This window comes from Oncorhynchus masou, chromosome 31 (assembly GCF_036934945.1).
Source record: "Oncorhynchus masou masou isolate Uvic2021 chromosome 31, UVic_Omas_1.1, whole genome shotgun sequence".
NCBI lineage: Eukaryota > Metazoa > Chordata > Actinopteri > Salmoniformes > Salmonidae > Oncorhynchus > Oncorhynchus masou.
Genome location: NC_088242.1, coordinates 59,166,047 through 59,185,693, shown reverse-complemented (window position 1 = coordinate 59,185,693; position 19,647 = coordinate 59,166,047). Strand labels below are relative to the sequence as shown.

Genomic DNA, 19,647 nt, shown 5'->3' with positions numbered 1-19,647 from the left:
TCCAGCTTTGTGCTGTTGTCCTGTTGGAAGGTAAAAGTTCACCCCAGTCTGAGGTCCTGAGCACTCTGGCCCTAGGAAGAGTCTTGGTCGTTCCAAACTTCTTCCATTTAAGAATGGAGGTCACTGTGTTCTTGGGAACCTTGAATGCTGCAGAAATTTTTGGTACCCTTCCCCAGATCTGTGTCTCGACACAATCCTGTCTCTGAGCTCAATGGACAATTCCTTTTGACCTCATGGTTTGGTTTTTGCTCTGACATACACTGTCAAATGTGGGACCTTATATAGACAGGCGTGTGTCTTTCCAAATCATGTCCAATCAATTGAATTTACCACAGGTGGACTCTCATCAAGTTGTAGAAACATCAAGGATAATCAATGGAAACAGGATGCTCCTGAGCTCAATTTCGAGTCTCATAGCAAAGGATCTGAATACTTATGTAAATAATGTATTTCTGTTTATTTTTAATTTTTAATACATTTACACACATTTCTTAAGACCTGGTTTTGCTTAGTCATTATGGGTATTGTGTTTAGATTGATGAGGAAAAACATCGAATTTAATCAATTTTAGAATAAGGCTGTCACATGACAAAATGTGGAAAAGTTAAGGGGCCTGAATACTTTCTGAATGCAATGTATGCATTGTGATTCAGGCATCCATGGCTGCTTTGCAGAGACTGTGGGTTTGAAGGATTGGCATTGGGTTTTGGTATTTTATTTTGGTGCCAGAGCTGGTGAGGTTTCAAACAATATACAATGTATCTGTCCTTTCTGCCACCACTTCAATGTACAATGGAAAAAAGGCACACTTGTCTTCCAAATGGATTACAGTTGTAGTTGAACCATAATGCCTCTGATGTGAGCGCCTTGTGCTGGAGTGAAGATCTCACTTGACAAATGGGCAAGAGAAAATAAACTTGTATATCAGAGCCATGAACCAAAGAGAGATCTTACTCTGTCAGCGCTGAGCTGCCTGGAGGTCCAGAGAAACCCATCCGGCCTGGGTTCAAATACTATTAGAAGTCTATCACGTACTTTCAGCATTTGCTTTACCCTGTCTGTAGAGCCAGATGGGTGGAGTTGGCACTTTTGTGACTATTCTATTGGTTCGATTGCGCCAGGCAAGCTCTTATCAATCCCGTGTCATGTACTGTATATGAAATGATTTTTTGAAACCAGGTCTGAAACCCATTGATCTGCTCACTGACATGTCAGGCATTTTCATTTCATAGAAATATCTCCGGCTGATCATCTTTGCATCTCAGCTTCCATATAGGCCAGGTTGGTTGTATTAATTTCCCCCCAGATCTATCATAAAAGGGCTATTTGTCCTCGCCCTGTCAGAGGTAGTTTATTTAGCTATTTGTTGTGGGTTGCAATCTCCATACCTTTCCCCTTTTCAACAACCTCATCTGCTTTCTGGCATAGCCATATTGACAAGCAGGGCAAGATGGTTGCTATTTGCGGCTATGTAGGACAATGCCGGGTAAAAGTTCTAGGTTTAAGAGCTACACAAATGCAGAGGTTTCCCCCCAAAAAATGATCCATAGATAAATTATTCACCTTGATTCATCTGCCGCCTTGGCGCATTTCTTTGAATTCCTTGTTTATCTCAGTCTGTTATTGTGTGTTGTGCAGTGTGTGCCTGTTTTCTCCCTCTCCTCGCTCCACGTCTAATTGCGTGTGCTAATTGTGCCTGCCGTGGGGACTCATTACAACCTGTCGTTCTCAGTATGTTATCACACGTCCCATCCATCAGGCTTTTTAATTATGCGGTGGCATTCTGTGTTATCATGCACCTCCTCCTCTCCAAGGAGACTCATTACATAGCCATCATCTCCCCGCCTGCTCCACCTGCCTCCCCCTGTCTCCCGCCTACTTCCCAGACACACTGGGTTCAAGGTCTTGTGTCAGTGCCAGAGCCACCTCACAGCTAGGTAACAAAGACGTGGACATTGTGTGCTCCGGTAGGGGGCTAATTGCACATCTTCCAACCCTCACACCTCACACAGCTTAGGCCTGATGTATGGCCGTCAGGGTCAAACAGGCGCAACCCCGGACACCAGCCATGGGGAGGGGGACAGTACAGTACAAAGGCCAGGGTTGCCCCATGGTGGGGTAGCTACTGTACATGCACAGCATGGTCTCTCCATGAATGTCCATGGCCCCTCAACACTTATTATGCATGGCCTTAACACTGCTCTCTAGTTTGCTCTCTCTAGTCCCTGCTGCTTTGTAATCCCTTCCACAAACATATTTGTTCATCCTTCCTCCCTTGCCTCTCTCTCTTGACACAGTGCGGCGTGTCTGTGTGTGAGATACCCAGCACTCAACGGCTGGTAAACACAGGGCTAGCTGTGATTGACACGTCTTTGGTCCCTGGCTCCCCACGCTCCTTTATGCCAATGTGGCATCCCCCCCCCCCCCTCTCTCTCTCTCTCTCTCTCTCTCTCTCTCTCTCTCTCTCTCTCTCTCTCTCTCTCTCTCTCTCTCTCTCTCTCTCTCTTTGTTGCTTTATTTGTTTTCGGTCAAGGGTGTGGTACATGCGCCTCTGCAGTCCCTGAGTCCACACAGTAAGAGCCTTGGTGAGCACTCCTCTCTCGTTGCTTATTCTCAGACTTGACGTCGGTGAAGGCCACAATACCACTCTCAAAGAAGGTTTACGCAAGCTTCAAGCTACAGTACTTATATACAGCAATGTATCACACTCCAGGGGGATCACACATCTTTACATGTACATCAGCCTTCTCTGTGATGAGTTGTGTCCCTGTCAAGCATGAGCAGGTTTCAAGGTGATTTGATTTCTGTCTAAGGCTCCTATCTTTGGGGCATGACAAATGACCACTGCTGAGTTTGAAAGAAATCCAGACATTTCTTTCAGTCCTGGTACAGTGTAGACATACTGTGTCATATTGATTGAATTGACAGACACGCCAGTCCCAAGCGCTGTGGTGGCATTGCTCTTGATCAGGTAATCCATAAGCATGAGGATCATTGCACATTCATCTTCTAAACCCTCTGTTTTCCATCTGCCCACAGCCGTGCAATCAAAACCAACCAGGATCTGCTACCAGAGACTCCGTGGATCAACATCTTCTATGATGACTTCTGGGGCACCCTGCTCACCCACAGCGGCAGCCACAAGTCCTACCGGCCCCTGTGTACCCTCTCCTTCCGCCTCAACCATGCCCTGGGTGGCCTGGAGCCCTGGGGCTACCACCTGGTCAACGTGGGCCTCCATGGGGCCGTCACGGCCCTCTTCACCTGGCTGGCCCGCTTGCTGCTAGGAGAGGGCCTGTGGAGCCTCCTGGCTGGGTTATTGTTCGCCTCGCATCCCATCCACACAGAGGCGGTGGCGGGCGTGGTAGGCCGTGCCGACGTGGGCGCCGCCCTCTTCTTCCTGCTGTCTCTGCTGTGCTACGTGCGTCACTGCGCCCTGCGAGGGGGCCCTGCGGGGCGCTGCAGGCTGGGGGCCTGGCTCCTGGGCAGCCTGGGTTGTGCTGCCTGCAGCATGCTGTGGAAAGAGCAGGGGGTGACGGTATTGGCCGTGTCGGCACTCTATGACGTCTGTGTGTTCCACCGGCTCAAGTTGCGTCAGGTCATCATGCTCTTCTACAAGGTAAACAGTTTGTTTTTTCCCATGTATCTGATTTCCTCCTCTCTCTCTCTCCCTTTGGCAAAACCCTGGCAAACTGCAAAGTTGAAAGCCCATCTATTCATATGGGTGTTGTTGTGTGGAAGTATGCCTGTGTTATGTTTGCTTTTCATTAGGATGTAATTTGCGAAACATTTTGCCATGTATGTGCAGCTGTGTGATCCGGAAAGAGCTGTTGTTTTGTCCTTTGAATGCAAGAAAATATACACGTGGGGAAGAAAAGCAAAGGGAAAGTAGGCTTCTTTCTTCTGTTTATTCATAGTCATGGAGCTTATATACTGTTTGTGTATTTGGATACAAATCACAAAGATACACATCCGTAAGTGACTGTCAGAGCAGTGACGTGAGTTAGGGAATCGTATTATTATGGAAATGGGGTCATGGGAGGCTGATAAGGACTTTTGTCTGTTAAATTTGAATTCCCATGGTGCCTTGCTGTCTGTCGTCTTGTGTACAAATCCTACATTATCCTTGAACAGTGTCATTATCATTATCCATCGTTAACTCCCCTTGTGACACCATTTGTTACCAAACACCAATTAGATCTCGCTTTAGTAATAAGTAAACAATTAAAACAATCACAGTTTCAGGATTTGTTTATTCATCGTCTATCACTATAATGTAGTGCATGTTATTGAGATGAATGATACTTTAATGTGACATAATGATGATGAGGTGGTACGTTTACATGCAAGGCGTTATCATTGGAATGAATCTTCATCACGTGTTTTTAGCGTGTGTTTGTGTAACACTTAGGGCTTGTCAAACGATTAAATCATTTTATTGAGTTAATCACGATTTTCTGTGCGATTAATTTGATTAATTGAAACAAATCTATATTGTTTAAATTTTACCATAGTTAAAGATGTTTCCATTTAAAAGAACATCACATTGGGTTGTAGGTATAATATATTTTGGTTATAGGAGTAAACACTACATAAATAACAGATCAGACAGGTCGGAGATCATGTAAAATATCATACAGCTATTAGAATTAGCCTAGGCTACTTATCCATGTTCTTCAACTAGATCCCAAGCTGCTACTACTAGAATTGGGATCATTTGCTTAAATCTTTTAACCTGTGAACTACAACAAAAACAGTAGCTAAATTGAATGGATGTCCTGTTCCGATTTTAAAATCATTGTGGGAAATTATTTTAAACAAGAGGCATCCATCCATGGCATTGTAAACATTCTCGTTTGGTTAGCTAGCTAGCTAAAAACTGTGCATTAAACGCATTTATTGTTGCTCAAAGCTGCATGCACTACTGTGCAAAACTGTGCATAACTAGACGGCAAAATATGCTTTTGAACCATTTGACTAATTTGCTCAAAGCTGCATGCATGGTGGATGTTTAAGCACCACAGACCGCTCTACAGGAGCTGCTACAGATGTCAGATCTGAAGCACGAAACGCACAGAGAATCTCACTGCCGACAGATACTTATCACAGTGATAGGTCGTTCTACCTGCTTACTGCATGCCGACCCGGTAGTGATGGACATGCCGTTTCAACTTGTAAATTCGTACATTGCCTTCTCTCTGTGCCACCATGGAAAATACTACATAATATCGGCAGGTGACTTTGTAGCACACGTCTCTTATGGTCAATCTTCCAATGATCTGCCTACAAATATGTCACAATGCTGCAGACACCTTGGGAAACGACAGAAAGGGCAGACTCATTCCTCTTGCGTTCACAGCCATATAAGGAGATCATGAAAGACAGAGCCTCAAAAATCCTTGTCATTTCCTGATGCCAAGTCATCTTGGTGCTTATCAGTGGCCAACAACTTGACTTTGAGCCAATCAGAGAGCACAAACTAACACTTGGGGGAGCCAATAGGGGTGACAACAAAAAGGGGAAAAAGAGGGCAATTTCTCTGTACATTAAATGTCATGAGCCAGTCACACTTCATATGCAATGTAGGCTTTGGGATGGTAGCTACCTAAGTGCACAGACACACTGCACACCACATTAAATACTTCCTCCAAGCTAGCTAACCACTGTCGCTGGTATTGACATTATAATTAAATCACAATGGATTCATTTCCATGAAACGGCTGCCTGCGTTAGCTGCCGAGTTAGTGCAGTGTAGCTAGCTATGTTGTGATATCTAGCGAATACGGGAATGTTAACTAGCTAGCTAAACATTTCGCTATGGTTTGGCACTGGCAATATGGGATCATGGAGAGTGAATTAAATTGTTTCTTCATCATCTTGCTAGGTAGTTATCTACCTGTGGTCATCTGGCTAGTATCAACAAGGGCATTCTACAAAATACAACATTGGAATATAGACCATAAGCAACACACATGGAAATCCATTGCAAAACAATGTTACTGCAACCTTCTGGTGTGGAGTATTTTAACTAGGCCAAGTGGCTGATGACTTCTTCAAATCAAACTTTATTTGTCACATGCGCCGAATACAACAAGTTTGGAAACACAAAAGAGATTGGCTGCTGACACTGTTCAGAAGAAACATTTGACCATCATGCCGGTGTGTCTGAGCTATTAATTTAAGCCAGTTTGCTACAGCAGGAAAATAATCCTGCAGCAACAGGACATGTGATTATATAGAATATAATTGTTGCGTATATAATTAAACCTCAGAAGCCTTTTTAACTAGGAGCCTTTATCTATAGCTGCTGAGACTGAGAGCACACAGCACAGCCGAGCACGTTTTGTGCTACGCTTAAAAGGGTCAGTGCGGAAACGTTCACTTTTGGTTGAGGAAATGGAGATGAAATGTGTGAACTTTTTTTTAGGGCATTACAAATCTCAAACATTAACTGTAAATAACACAGCTCTAATAATATTACAGGGAGAGAAAAATACACCAAGTAAAGCCTTTATGCCTACACAAATCAAAGATAAACAGGAATGAGAATCTAGCCTAGTCTTACAATTTCCTTGTTTCTTTCTTAGCACAAAGCCATCATCAAGTAGTCTTTTCCTCTACTGCGCCCTGTCACAAATGCTTACCGTCTGCTGTCGAATCAATGTGACTTCCACAAGTCTCTGCACATCAGGCCAAATTGAACAAGACATGTGCACAAATGTGACAAAAGGGATCCAAGAAGGGCCGATGGCACCACAGGATGCTGACTTATACAGACGATGTACAAAGCACATTTCTGGGAGGGGGAGAGTTGGTGGGGACGGGGGAGAGGGAATGACAGAGACAAAAGAAATAGAGAAAGAGAGAGAAAGTACGAAAATCTATCCTTTCTGTTTTAGTGCTCGTCATAGTGTGAAAAAGTGAGCGAGGCCCCTTGCTGTCTTCGTCTCTACACGGGCCTCTCATGATTTAAGCCTTAACTGAGCCTTGGTGTCCTCTGGAGTATGGCCCATACATTGACTGAGGCAGACAGGCCTGCTAATAGTGTGTCAGGCATGGCATTGCTGGGAGAACGCAGTGCTAAGAGGGCTACAGGAGAGGATACTTCATATCTGACAGCTTCTAAATATTTGATTAGAAACCCAACACACAAACACACCTCCCTGCCAATACAGGCCGATCTACTTGCACAATACTGTCATGGATGGGCCAGAGCCTATGGATTATCTTATGCTTTGCCATGGTGTTGATGAATGGTCTGGGAAAACACCTGTGCGCCATATTCTATGCATATGACAAGTAGATCCCATTTTACTGCCAAATCAGTTGAATACATCAGAGGCTTGTAACGGATGTTTTGTCTGCAGTGCCATCTTTGAATTGGCCATGATGGAGTCATGGGGTCTACCTGCACCTGCTCAACACTCAGCATAATTTACTCTGAGGGGGGAAAAGGAAGGAAAAGTCTGTATTTAGATCAACATAGGACAGCAAACATTGTGACGCTGTATTCTCTCCCTGTGCTGTTTCGGGTGAAATAAGGAATAAATGATAGTATGATTTAGAAATAAGTTGTGCTTATTTCGTGTTCATTTCTAGTGCAGTATCACAGACTCACTGCACATCTTTGAACCCCAGCACAGAGGAAACAAGCAGGGAAAGTTGACAGATCACTCCCATCACTTGAGTGTCAATAAGGCTGGCAGGTCTCATGCGTTTACAGTATGGACGGTTACATTATGTCTTTTTCTGTGATAACGACGCCAAGTCATCTGTATGAATGTTGAAACCTGATTTCAGATGTCTACTTTATTGGTATGAATGGGACAGGCCGCTGTCATTAGGCCAATGTCCGCCTTACGAACCTATCAGCCTGTGTTGAAATGTAAAGATCTGGAATGGACACAACAGAAATAAATATACTTCTTCACAGTCTGGCCCAGAGATATATCAGGTGATGACAGTTGAGCCGTTAAGCTTTGTGACGAAGAACTTCCCATCATTAAGTGTGAGAACAGGCCGTTGTGGAGGGATACAACTAGGGTTGCAAAGGGCCGGAAACTTTCCGGTAAATTTCCAGATTTTTTTTCAGAAATTTCCATGGGAAGTTAAGCCCGGGAATTTTGGGAACTTTGTTTAAACTCATTAAAAAAGTTAGCTATACACATAAGGCCATTCTAGGTCTTGTGGCATATTTTGGTTAAACTATCCCCAATTCAATGGAATTGCAACCCTCTGCATGCACAGTGCATTCTTCCATCACATGCCCAGTGCACTCTTCCATCACATGTACAGCTGATTCTCAAGATCTTGCACACTAATGAGATGCTATTGATCCCACACTACTACATTGTCTGAGCCAAGGACTACATGCTTTCTGGTCAGTTTTGATTACAATACTGGGTGGGGTGAATATATTGTATATGACACCTAATATTTTTTGTTAACTAGTAAATAGTACTCTACAGTGAAGTGTGTTTAAATAATTTCTAAATTGTTAACAATTTCTGCAAGCTAGTTTTTGCTACCATGTGGGGTTTAGCTTGCTTGAGACTGCTAACTAAGGAGTGTTAATTCACCTGTTTCCATAAATGTTTCATTTAAAAAAAATCTTACAAAGTAGTTGTTTAATCTAACTGCCTAACTATTTATCTGTACATCGAATTGTATAGATTTTTTTATTTAAAATAAATTCTAATCTTTATACAGCAACAGGTCAAGGTCCTCCATGATAGCAACAGCTCATGGTCCTTCTGGAATCAGAAGTGTTTTTGACTCAATGGAGGAACGTAGTCAGAGAAATGCTGATGAACGTCTTGCTCGAGCTGTGTATGCAATTGGTTCACCTCTGATGCCCACAGGCAAGGTGTATTGGAAGAGATTTCTGAATGTTCTTCGCCCAGCAACCAGAAATTCTTTATCTACTCATTTGCTGGATGCAGAGTTCAACAGAGTTCAAGTGAAGGTCAAGCAAATCACAGAGAAAGCAGACTGTATTGCAATCATCTCTGATGGGTGGTCGAATGTTCGTGGGCAAGGAATAATTAACTACATCCTCTCCACCCCCCACCAGTATTCTACAAGAGCACAGACACAAGGGACAACAGACACACCGGTCTCTACATTAAAGATGAGCTGAAGGCAGTCATCAATCACCTTGGACCTCATAAGTTATTTGCACTGGTGACAGACAATGCTGCGAACATGAAGGAGGCTTATTCTAAAGTGGAGGAGTCCTACCCTCAAATCACACCCATTGGCTGTGCTGCTCATGCATTGAATCCTCAAGGACATCATGGCACTGAAAAAAATGGATACACTCTACAAGAGACCCAAGGAAATGGTTAGCTATGTGAAGGGTCATCACATTATAGCAGCAATCTACCTCACCAAGCAAAGTGAGAAGAATAAGAGCACCACATTGAAGCTGCCCAGCAACACCCATTGGGGTGGTGTTGTCATCATGTTTGACAGTCTCCTGGAGGGGAAGGAGTCTCTCCAAGAAATTACCATATCACCGTCTGCAGTTATGGACAGTCCCATCAAGAGGATCCTCCTGGATGACTTTGGAAGAGAGTGGTAAGCAGCCTGAAACCTATAGCAGTAACCATTGCACGGATTGAGGGAGACAATGCCATCCTGTCTGATGTTCAGACTCTGCTTGCAGATGTAAGAGAATAAATCCATACTGCCCTGCCCACTTCACTGTTGCTCCAAGCAGAGGAAACTGCAGTTCTGAAATACATCAAAAAGCGTGAAAACTTCTGCCTGAAGCCCATACACACCACAGCGTACATGTTGGACCCCAAGTATGCTGGCAAGAGCATCCTGTCTGGTGCAGAGATCAACAAGGCCTATGGTGTCATCACTACAGTGTCTCGCCACCTCGGCCTGTATGAGGGCAAGGTTCTTGGCAGTCTGGCAAAGTACACTTCCAAGCAATGGCTTTGGAATGGAGATGCAATATGGCAGTCATGCCAACATATCTCATCAGCCACCTGGTGGAAGGGATTTTGTGGATCTGAGGCTCTTACCCCTGTTGCCTCCATCCTCCAAATCCCGCCAACATCAGCCGTCTCAGAGCACAACTGGTCCTTGTTTGGGAACACATACACCAAAGCACGCAACAGGCTGACCAATACAAGGGTTGAAGAATTGGTGGCCATCTGGGCAAATGTGAGGCTTTTTGAAACTGACAATGAGCCATCCTCAACCAGGTTGGAAAGTGACAGTGAAGATGAAGCCTCAGAGTCTGATGTTCAAGAGGTGGACATTGAGGAGGTCCAGGGAGAAGACATGGAAGCCTGAGAGGAAGACAATCAAAGCTTTAGTTTTGAGAATATCATTTTACAGAGGTATGTTGAAAACGTTTTTGGGAGATTCGATGGTTCATTGGGGATCATTCAATATTCCCTTTCTTTTGTTGTTCAGTGAAATCATCCCATGTGAAGAGTCAACTCATTTAATTAAAGTTCAATTCATAACAAATAAAATGTTTTTATTTTTATTGGAAGGATTTAATCATTTGCAATTATGTCTACTTATGGTTGTCACGCCCTGGTCTTAGTTATCTGTGTTTTCTTTATTATTTTGGTTAGGCCAGGGTGACATGGGTGATTTATTGTGTTTCGACTTGCGCCAACTTGCTGTGCTTACCGGGGAGCGAGAGAGACCGGGCAGGCACCGTGTTATGCTGTGGAGCACACGGTGTCCCCAGTGCAGGTGCATAGCCCGGTGCGGTACTTACCAGCTCCTCATATCGGCCGGGCTAGAGTGGGCATCGAGCCAGGGGCCATGAAGCCGGCTCTACGCATCTGGTCTCCAGTGCGTCTCCTTGGGCCGGCGTACATGGCACCAGCCTTGTGCATGGTGTCCCCGGTTCGCCTGCACAGCCCAGTGCGGGCTATTCCACCCCGCCGCACTGGCAGGGCGACCGGGAGCATTCAACCAGGTAAGGTTGGGCAGGCTCGGTGCTCAAGAGCTCCAGTGCGCCTGCACGGTCCGGTCTATCCAGTACCACCTCCACACATCAGCCCTCCGGTGGCAGCTCCCCACACTCCCCCTGAGGTGCGTGCCCTCGGCCCAGTACCACCCAGTACCACCAGTGCCGGCACCACGCACCAGGCCTACAGTGCGTCTCCCGCCTGTCCGGAGCCGCCGGAGTCTCCCGCCTGTCCGGAGCCGCCGGAGTCTCCCGCCTGTCCGGAGCCGCCGGAGTCTCCCGCCTGTCCGGAGCCGCCGGAGTCTCCCGCCTGTCCGGAGCCGCCGGAGTCTCCCGCCTGTCCGGAGCCGCCGGAGTCTCCCGCCTGTCCGGAGCCTCCCGCCTGTCCAGAGCCGCCAGAGTCTCCCGCCTGTCAGCCAGGATCTTCCAGAGCCGCCAGTCAGCCAGCATCTTCCAGAGCCGCCAGTCAGCCAGAATCTTCCAGAGTCTCCCGCCTGTCCCAGGATCTTCCAGAGCCGCCAGTCAGCCAGGATCTTCCAGAGCCGCCAGTCAGCCAGGATCTTCCAGAGCCGCCAGTCAGCCAGGATCTTCCAGAGCCGCCAGTCAGCCAGGATCTTCCAGAGCCGCCAGTCAGCCAGGATCCGCCAGAGCCGCCAGTCAGCCAGGATCCGCCAGAGCCGCCAGTCAGCCAGGATCCGCCAGAGCCGCCAGTCAGCCAGGATCCGCCAGTCAGCCAGGATCCGCCAGTCAGCCAGAAGCTGCCAGAGCCGTCAACCAGCCTGAGCTACCTCAGTCCTGAGCTACCTCTCAGTCCTGAGCTACCCTCAGTCCTGAGCTACCCCTCAGTCCCGAGCTGACCCTCAGTCCAGTGGGGCCCCCTGTTAGGGTTCTTAGGCCAAGGTTGGTGGCGAGGGTCGCCACTCAAAGGATGCTAAGAAAGCAGACTAAGACTATGTTGGAGTGGGGTCCACGTCCCGCGCCAGAGCCGCCACCGTGGCTAGACGCCCACCCAGACCCTCCCCTATGGGTTTAGGTGTGCGGCCGGGAGTCCGCACCTTTAACTAAGCCCTGGTCTTAGTTATCTGTGTTTCTTTATTATTTTGGTTAGGCCAGGGTGACATGGGTGATTTATTGTGTTTCGTCTTGTCTAGGGGTTTATTAGATGTATGGGGTTGTGTTCAGTGTAGTTGTCTAGGTAAGACTATGGTTGCCTAGAGTGGTTTTCAATCAGAGGCAGGTGTTTATCGTTGTCTCTGATTGGGAACCATATTTAGGCAGCCATATTCTTTGGGTATTTTGTGGTTGGTTGTCTCATGTGTCAGTGTTTGTGCCACACGGGACTGTTTTTGGGTTTTCACGTTTCTTGTTTTGTATTCTGTTCATGTATAGTTTCTCTGATTAAAGAACCATGAACTTTAACCACGCTGCATATTGGTCCTCTGATCCTTCTCGCCTCTCCTCTTCGGAAGAAGAGGAGGAAATCCCTTACAATGATAGGGTAAAAGCTTTGTGCCTCCATATGAAATGGTAAATATATCCAATTCAAAAAACATCTACATTTAAATGGTATTAATATTAATTTGCATATATTTCTGTAAATTCCCATATATTCCCGTTCATTCCCATATATCCCCCTGGATTCCCACGGAACGTTTCCACCTCTGAATATTCCCCAAAACGTGCAACCCTAGATACAACTTTTAGGAAGTGTGAGAACAGGCCGTTGTGGAGGGATACAACTTTTAGAAAGTGTGAGAACAGGCCGTTGTGGAGGGATACAACTTTTAGGAAGTGTGAGAACAGGCCGTTGTGGAGGGATACAACGTTTAGGAAGTGTGAGAACAGGCCATTGTGGATGCATACAACGTTTAGGAAGTGTGAGAACAGGCCATTGTGGAGGGATACAACGTTTAGGAAGTGTGAGAACAGGCCGTTGTGGAGGGATACAACGTTTAGGAAGTGAGGCTTGGAGATTGGAGAGAAATAAGGCATTATTTAAGGTGTTAAAGCTCAGTCTGCCTCTGTGTTTCACTGTTTAACATCTAACTATTACGGTGTCCATATTAGGACAGCCTCTGCCTCAAACAGATGAGACTGACACCAACTCTTTTGAGGCTGAGGCTGTCATAATATGGACACTGTAAATTACTCATTCTCTCTCACCTCATCTCTAGATGACATGTTAACATGGTATTTTACATTTTCCTGTAAACTCTCAGCTGAAGTAGGTTGACATTTCGAGAACGTTATCGGATCATGAAATGGGTTCCTTATCTGATTGTGGCTTTCAGTCAATTACATTAACGTTTTATATCCACTGTAAATCTCCCATTGTTTCATTATGTGTTCTGTGTGCGGTTTCAGTTTTAAACAACCAATTGACCGACCGACGTCTGTTCAATTATTTTAATTCCATTTAGTTTTTTTTTTTTCTGTGAGCGCAATGCCCAGTTTCTCTAGAGATAAATCAGATCAAGCCCGAACTGTGTGATGTACAGTGGTTCTTTCTTTAAAAGTTTTGAGCTTATGCCTCGACCGTTTGTGACTCGTATCCGCCAGGCTAGATCATAGCTTTCACCCGGATTCACCTTCCATGTAGGATGATATATATCAAATTATTTAGATTAATTAGGATGTATGTTTTTGCGCCATATTCCAAATGCTTGTATTGCAAGAATCAGTTAAAAAAAATACAGAAATGTTTTTCTGAGTATTTATGTCCACTTGTTCTCATGTTGTCTTTTTGGTCTCATCTCTTTTGCTCCTTCTGTGCCGTGTGCACCTTCCCATTTTCACACACACACCAAGCCCCTCCCCCCATCACTCACAACAACAAAGATGAGAGATCACTTCTTCCTCTCTGACAAGCGGTTTCAACTCGCTATTTGCATTTGAGGTTTGGTCCATCAGAACCGGTCATGTTGACACTGAAATACATTGAGGCATTATTTTACTGTAATAAAGGAGAAGTTCATCTTTTTAATGATGCCCTTTTTATGTCTCAACTCCTCAAATTGCACACAGAGCAGACACCACTAAAACGGGAGGATCAATGAACATTGATTCTGGAAAATTAATGCTCAGTTTGTCACGCACGACATTGCGGTACCTCTAGCAGCATTTTAGCCAAAGACTGTTATACTAGTTGTCTAGTCTGAGTTCTATAAATGTGCAATAAGCATAAAACACAATTGTGTAAGGAATTGGCAACTCGTTTTCTCATTCTGAGAAATGAGATAGGCCACTCAATTTCAACATCTGAACAAAGTGGACAAGCTGACATGCTGCTCAAACAGTTGGAGACGGACATAAGGGTGTTTTCATAACCATTCAACTGTTCTACCTTGTAAGCAAGCAACTTTAAAATCAAATATCAATATTAGTTGGCTACTCACTAGCACATGGGCTTGCGTTTGAGAGATTGTTCATGAGACGCCTGCTACAAGAAGTTAGTCATTATAAGTGAATGTGCATTATGCATGGTTCTGGTTAAACTTGTAACAAAAAGGGAATTTTCATAGATAGACTTGAAAGCCAGAACAGTGATTTTTGCAACAAAGCAGGTTAAACTATTTTGTTAAAATAATACAATTATGGTTATGGAAGGCTTATATTTAGCCTAGGTATAACTTCATAAGCCCTGAATTCATTAGATTATTGCTGACTGTTTGAAATGCAGTGTATATAACCGAGTGGCACAGCGGTCTAAGGCACTGCATCTCGGTGCTAGAGGTGTCACTACAGACATCCTAGTTCAAATCCAGGCTGTATCACAAGCGGCTGTGATTGGGATTCCCATAGGGTGGTGCACAATTGCCCCATCGTCTGTGTTTGGCTGGTGTAGGCCATTGTTGTAAATAAAAATTTGTTCTTAATTGACTTGTCTAGTTAAATGTAAAAAAAATAAAAAAATAACATTTAAATATACAACAAAGCTTATTTCATCTAGATATACACTATATTGTGACTCGACCATACATTTTTTTTCTCAAATCTAGATATTATTTTTAGGCCATATTGCCCAGCCCTACTTTCATGTCCACCGTGGTATCTATGGCAATGATATTTTGGAATGTGATCTCTGTGCATAACTTTTTTGCTGAGTAGCTAAGCCAATGGTTTAAATAAGATTTATACTAACTGCTAAAAAAATATCCCTTGATTTCAGTGTGTATTTATTGTGCCACTAATAGAGGATGACCAGGCTATAACCGGCGTCCATTTCTTACAACATGGAATGCCACATGGGAATAATCTCAGCTGCTCGAGGCCAGCATTGTGTGCGTGTGAGAGTGCATGTGTGTGTGTCTCCAGTCATTTCCTCTGAGTCAATGGAACCTGGACAAAACTAGAACCTGGACCTTTTCCAGCCATTGCCTGCCAGCCAAACACAAATGCCTGCAGCAGAGGTGCTATTGGCACACTATATACTGTATAGTGCGGATTCTACACATTCAGCGTTGACATTCAGTCCCCGCTCTCCATCAGCTCTGTATACTCGGAAAAGCTGGACTGACCAGTCAGCAGGTTTCATTTGTTGCCATTTCTGTCTTGCTAAATCATTGTCCACTCTAGTCTATGCCAGTGGCTGGCCACTGGTCAACTTTTCTAGTTGTGGTTTCTTCTTGACAGATTCATAGTGCAGGGTTTTCTGTCTATAAAACCAGTCAACGAAACTGCCAACACATTGCTATTACTAGTGGGTGATGAGGAGAGAGAGACAGAGAGAAATAAATAAATATTTTTTAAGAAATACAAGAAGTGACTTTTAAAGAAAGAATGTGCATGACTAATGTGAATGGCTCGCTCTTTCTGTGTAGCCCAGTTTTAGCTGGCCCACCCTCCAAGAACACAAACCACTGGTGTACACTGTACACAGTAATCAGCCATGTGAAAATCCCTACATATTTCACCACGTTTTATTGGAGTGTTGTTGTTGTTGCATCCCTTCCATTCCACATGTATGAGTCTTGGCACCCCCGAAAACACTGCTTTATTCCAGCCTAATTTGTTGGAGCTGCTATTCACATGCTAATGTGTGTTTGTCTCTGCCAGCATTAAGTGGCTGCACCTTTTTACACCTCGAACGGCCTGCCGCTGATTGGTCAGTTATGAAGCCCTGTCACACAGATGCAGGGGAGAACAACGCATGTTATTGAACTGAAGACCGAGAGGTCCATCACTCCTAATTTAGCATGTGCTATTTCCTGGGAAATGACATGATTTTTTTCCCAGACCATTTTTGTATGGAAGATACTGTTAGTACTGAGAATGCATGAATATAATTATTTTTTTCTATGCCTTTCTTCGAAAGGACAGAATATTATTTTACCCTCTTTTCAGTGAGGTCACATCAAATGTGTCACTGTTCCTAGGCCGTCATTGAAAATAAGAATTGGTTCTTAACTGACTTGCCTAGTTAAATAAAGGTAAAATAATATATATATATATATATATCATTGGTTTCAATGATTGTTAGACACATTGCAGGCATGTGAATTTTAGATACTGTAGTTATGCTGAAGCAGCAGTTTGAGCGCAAGACTGATGATAAACGTAAATCATCATCATATGCTTGGTATTGTGTTCCATTTTCTTTATATATAATGTGCTTGTTGGAATGATAGATTTCATCTCGTCAGCATGAAATATCATCAGCATCAAATATGCTGGTGTTCAGTATTTCCCTTTCCTGACATAGTCAAGCAACAAAGAGGTGTGCATGTGTGAGAGGCAATTGTATGTGTGTGTGTGCATTGAAAAAAGAAAGAGAGGATGAGAGTAAGTGAATGAGCACATGTTGGGTTAACAGAGAGAGAGAGAGAGAGAGGCTGGAGGCTGGGTCTCTGAGCTCTTGGCAGCCTCTTCTTCCTAGTTCTCTAGGGAGAGTTTTATTGAGAAACCTGGTAGAGCTCTTGGATGCTCTTGGTTGCTGCTTACCCACTTTTATAAAAATAAATAAAAACACAGTGTTCCTCCAGCCAGTCACCCATCACTACAATTAAACAGCTGTTTTTAATTACCATACAGACTTAGACATTTTGTACATCTAGTACACTCTTGGAAAAAAAAGGTTCTAAAAGGGTTCTTTAGCTGTCCCCATATTAGAACCCTGATTCAAAGGGTTCTCCTATGGGGACAGCCGAAGAATCCTAAAAGGTTCTAGATACCACTTTTTTTTCTAAGAGTCAACGTCTTTTTGACAAACAAACAAACTATGATATATCCTGCCACAAACATTAGCACTGCCCCGTTTGCTCTAGCTAGCTATCTTTACACTGGTACATGTGTATTGGAGTCTGGCCTAATGTTTACACTCGGGATATCACATTCTGCACTATTTTCAACAGGTCAGGATTAGACTCTATTCCAATCCTAGACTCCAGCCAAGACATGTAGTCAATAGGGATGGGAATCATTTTCTACACTGTCAGAGTGTGTTTATTCAAGCCCCCCTTTAAAACGTGGATATTCATCATGTAGTGTTGTAGCATTTATGGAAGAATAGCATGCTAGCCTGTATTGAGCCTACTAAATATAACATGGCTGGCAGCGCTCACATTTGTGGTGTAACTGATTTATCTTTATGTGGGGGAAAAAAAAGAACGTTTTATTAGCTATTGTTGTACGTGGAACTGGTTCATAGGCTCATTTCCGATAACAGATACTGAAGTAAGACACAATTAGTACACCTAGCTTGGCCAACGTTAGCATTGCTTTTCAATATGAGGTCAGAATGTTTCTTCATTAGCAATATGCAGTAAAAAAGTATTTCCTGAGGACTTGGCGTATGCAATGTTTTTCCATCAAGCAAATTGCTTTGTTGGTTGGCTATTAAAGTAAATGTTTCGACAACTGTGTGACAAAGAGTTTTGTCTACTCAGGAGCTTTAAAAATTAGAAAAGAGAGAAGAGAACTAAATGTTTTTCCCCCCGCGATTTTGGGTAAACATTTCATGATGACTGAAATTAAAATAGTTCCCTTTTGATGTGCAGTCTGGATTTTGTATAAAGGGAGTAAAGGCCATAGTTCCTCTGTTTGTGACTGTGGACAGTTGTGCCCACATAATAGTACATTCTGCCATAACATCTCAAACAGGGGAGAAAACAGAGAAGCACTTGCATCATGTTTGCTTCAATTTGCATGCCGCCCCAACAGATCCACAGACGACGCAATCTCAATTGCACTCCACACTGCTCTCTCCCACCTAGAAAAGAGGAATACTTACAGTATGTGAGGATGCTGTTAATTTAATACAGCTCAGCATTCAACACCATAGTGCCCTCCAAGTTCGGGACCCTGGGATTGAACACCTTCTTCTGCATCTGGATTCTCGACTTCCTGACGGGCCGACCCCAGGTGGTAAGAGTAGGCAGCAACACCGCCATGCTAACCCACAACACGGGGCCCCCGAGGGGCAGTGCTTAGCTCCCTCCTGTACTCCCTGTGCTCCCACGACTATGTGGCCTCACACAACTCCATCATCAAGTTTGCTGATGGTAAGCCTGAGCACCAACTGCGATGAGTGGAGGAGGTCAGATACCTGGCAGTGTGTTGCCAGGACAACAATCTCTCCCTCAATGTCAGCAAGACCAAGGCATTGATCGTGGCCTACAGGAAACAGAGGCGGTGCACACCCCCATCCACATCGACGGGGCCGCCGTGGAGAGTGTCAAGAGCTTCAGGTTCCTCTGTGTCTACATCACTGAGGACTTAACATGGTCCACTCACACCAGTACAGACGTGAAGAAGGCTCGGTAGTGCCTCTTCTCCCTCATGAGGCTGAAATGATTTCTTCATTCCATTCTTTTACTTTTAGATGTGTATGTATTGTTGTGATTTGTTAGATACTACTACACTATTGGAGCTAGGAACACAAGCCTTTCGCTACACCCGCATTAACATCTTCTAAACATATGTATGTGACCAATAAAATTTTATTTTATTTTTATTTTATTTTATTTAGATATAGAACCACCTCATATATTGTCTGTAGATGTACTCTCCTCAAACTGCTGTTATCAGTTATGTTTCTGGCAGTGGACTGAGCATGCCCAGTGTAACCAGCCTGGCTCAGGTGCTGCAGACTCTCTGTCTGAGAAGAGGCAGGCAGACCTCTGGCGTTGCTCTGTCTAAAATGTTGGTAGTGTGTCTCCCTTCATGGGAGAGGCCAGGTGTGTGTGAGTATATGTAAGGGTGTGCGAGGTGCATGTGAGTTGTGCTCCCTGTATGTAGACGTGACATGTTCTTGCCATGTGAGAAACTCCAGAGTCTTATACTTAGGGGTCCACAGATGTCTGATGTTCTAAATGGCTGCTATCACTGTGTAATGGAGTGGGCATAGTGGAGGTAGCCAGTGTCCCCTGCCCTCACCCACTTGTGGATAGATGCACTCCACTGGGCCTCGCCTGGGAGAGGAGACCCAGACGCAGACTGTTCAGGTAAAATGCGTCCTTCTAATGCTCTGTCTGTTTAGAAATGAAGCAGATACAGTAGTTTCCTCCGAAGAGTAGACGCAGTGCAGTCTATTGAAATGGGGAACACGGTCAACAGTAAGGCTTTGTTTTCAGTGTTTTTCCTCATTCTGCAGAAGCTAATATCAAGTAACGCTATAATGTGTAGAAATTCCACTGATGCTGAATGAACAGGTCTCTACTGTTCCGTCCTCCAGCTCTACAGCTACTGGCTATAGTGGTGGACCTGCG

General features: G+C 44.4%; 1 protein-coding gene across 1 annotated transcript in view; it reads left to right on the top strand.

The window, feature by feature from the left end:
• The first annotated feature begins 3,425 nt into the window (after window positions 1-3,425).
• The window catches only part of tmtc2b (transmembrane O-mannosyltransferase targeting cadherins 2b), a 99,507-nt gene continuing 83,285 nt past the window's right edge, over window positions 3,426-19,647 (top strand). Inside the window, exon 1 of the mRNA XM_064951534.1 lies at window positions 3,426-3,619. Coding sequence (XP_064807606.1) covers window positions 3,512-3,619 — 108 coding nt within the window. The 5' untranslated portion in view covers window positions 3,426-3,511. The remainder of the gene's footprint in view (window positions 3,620-19,647) is intronic.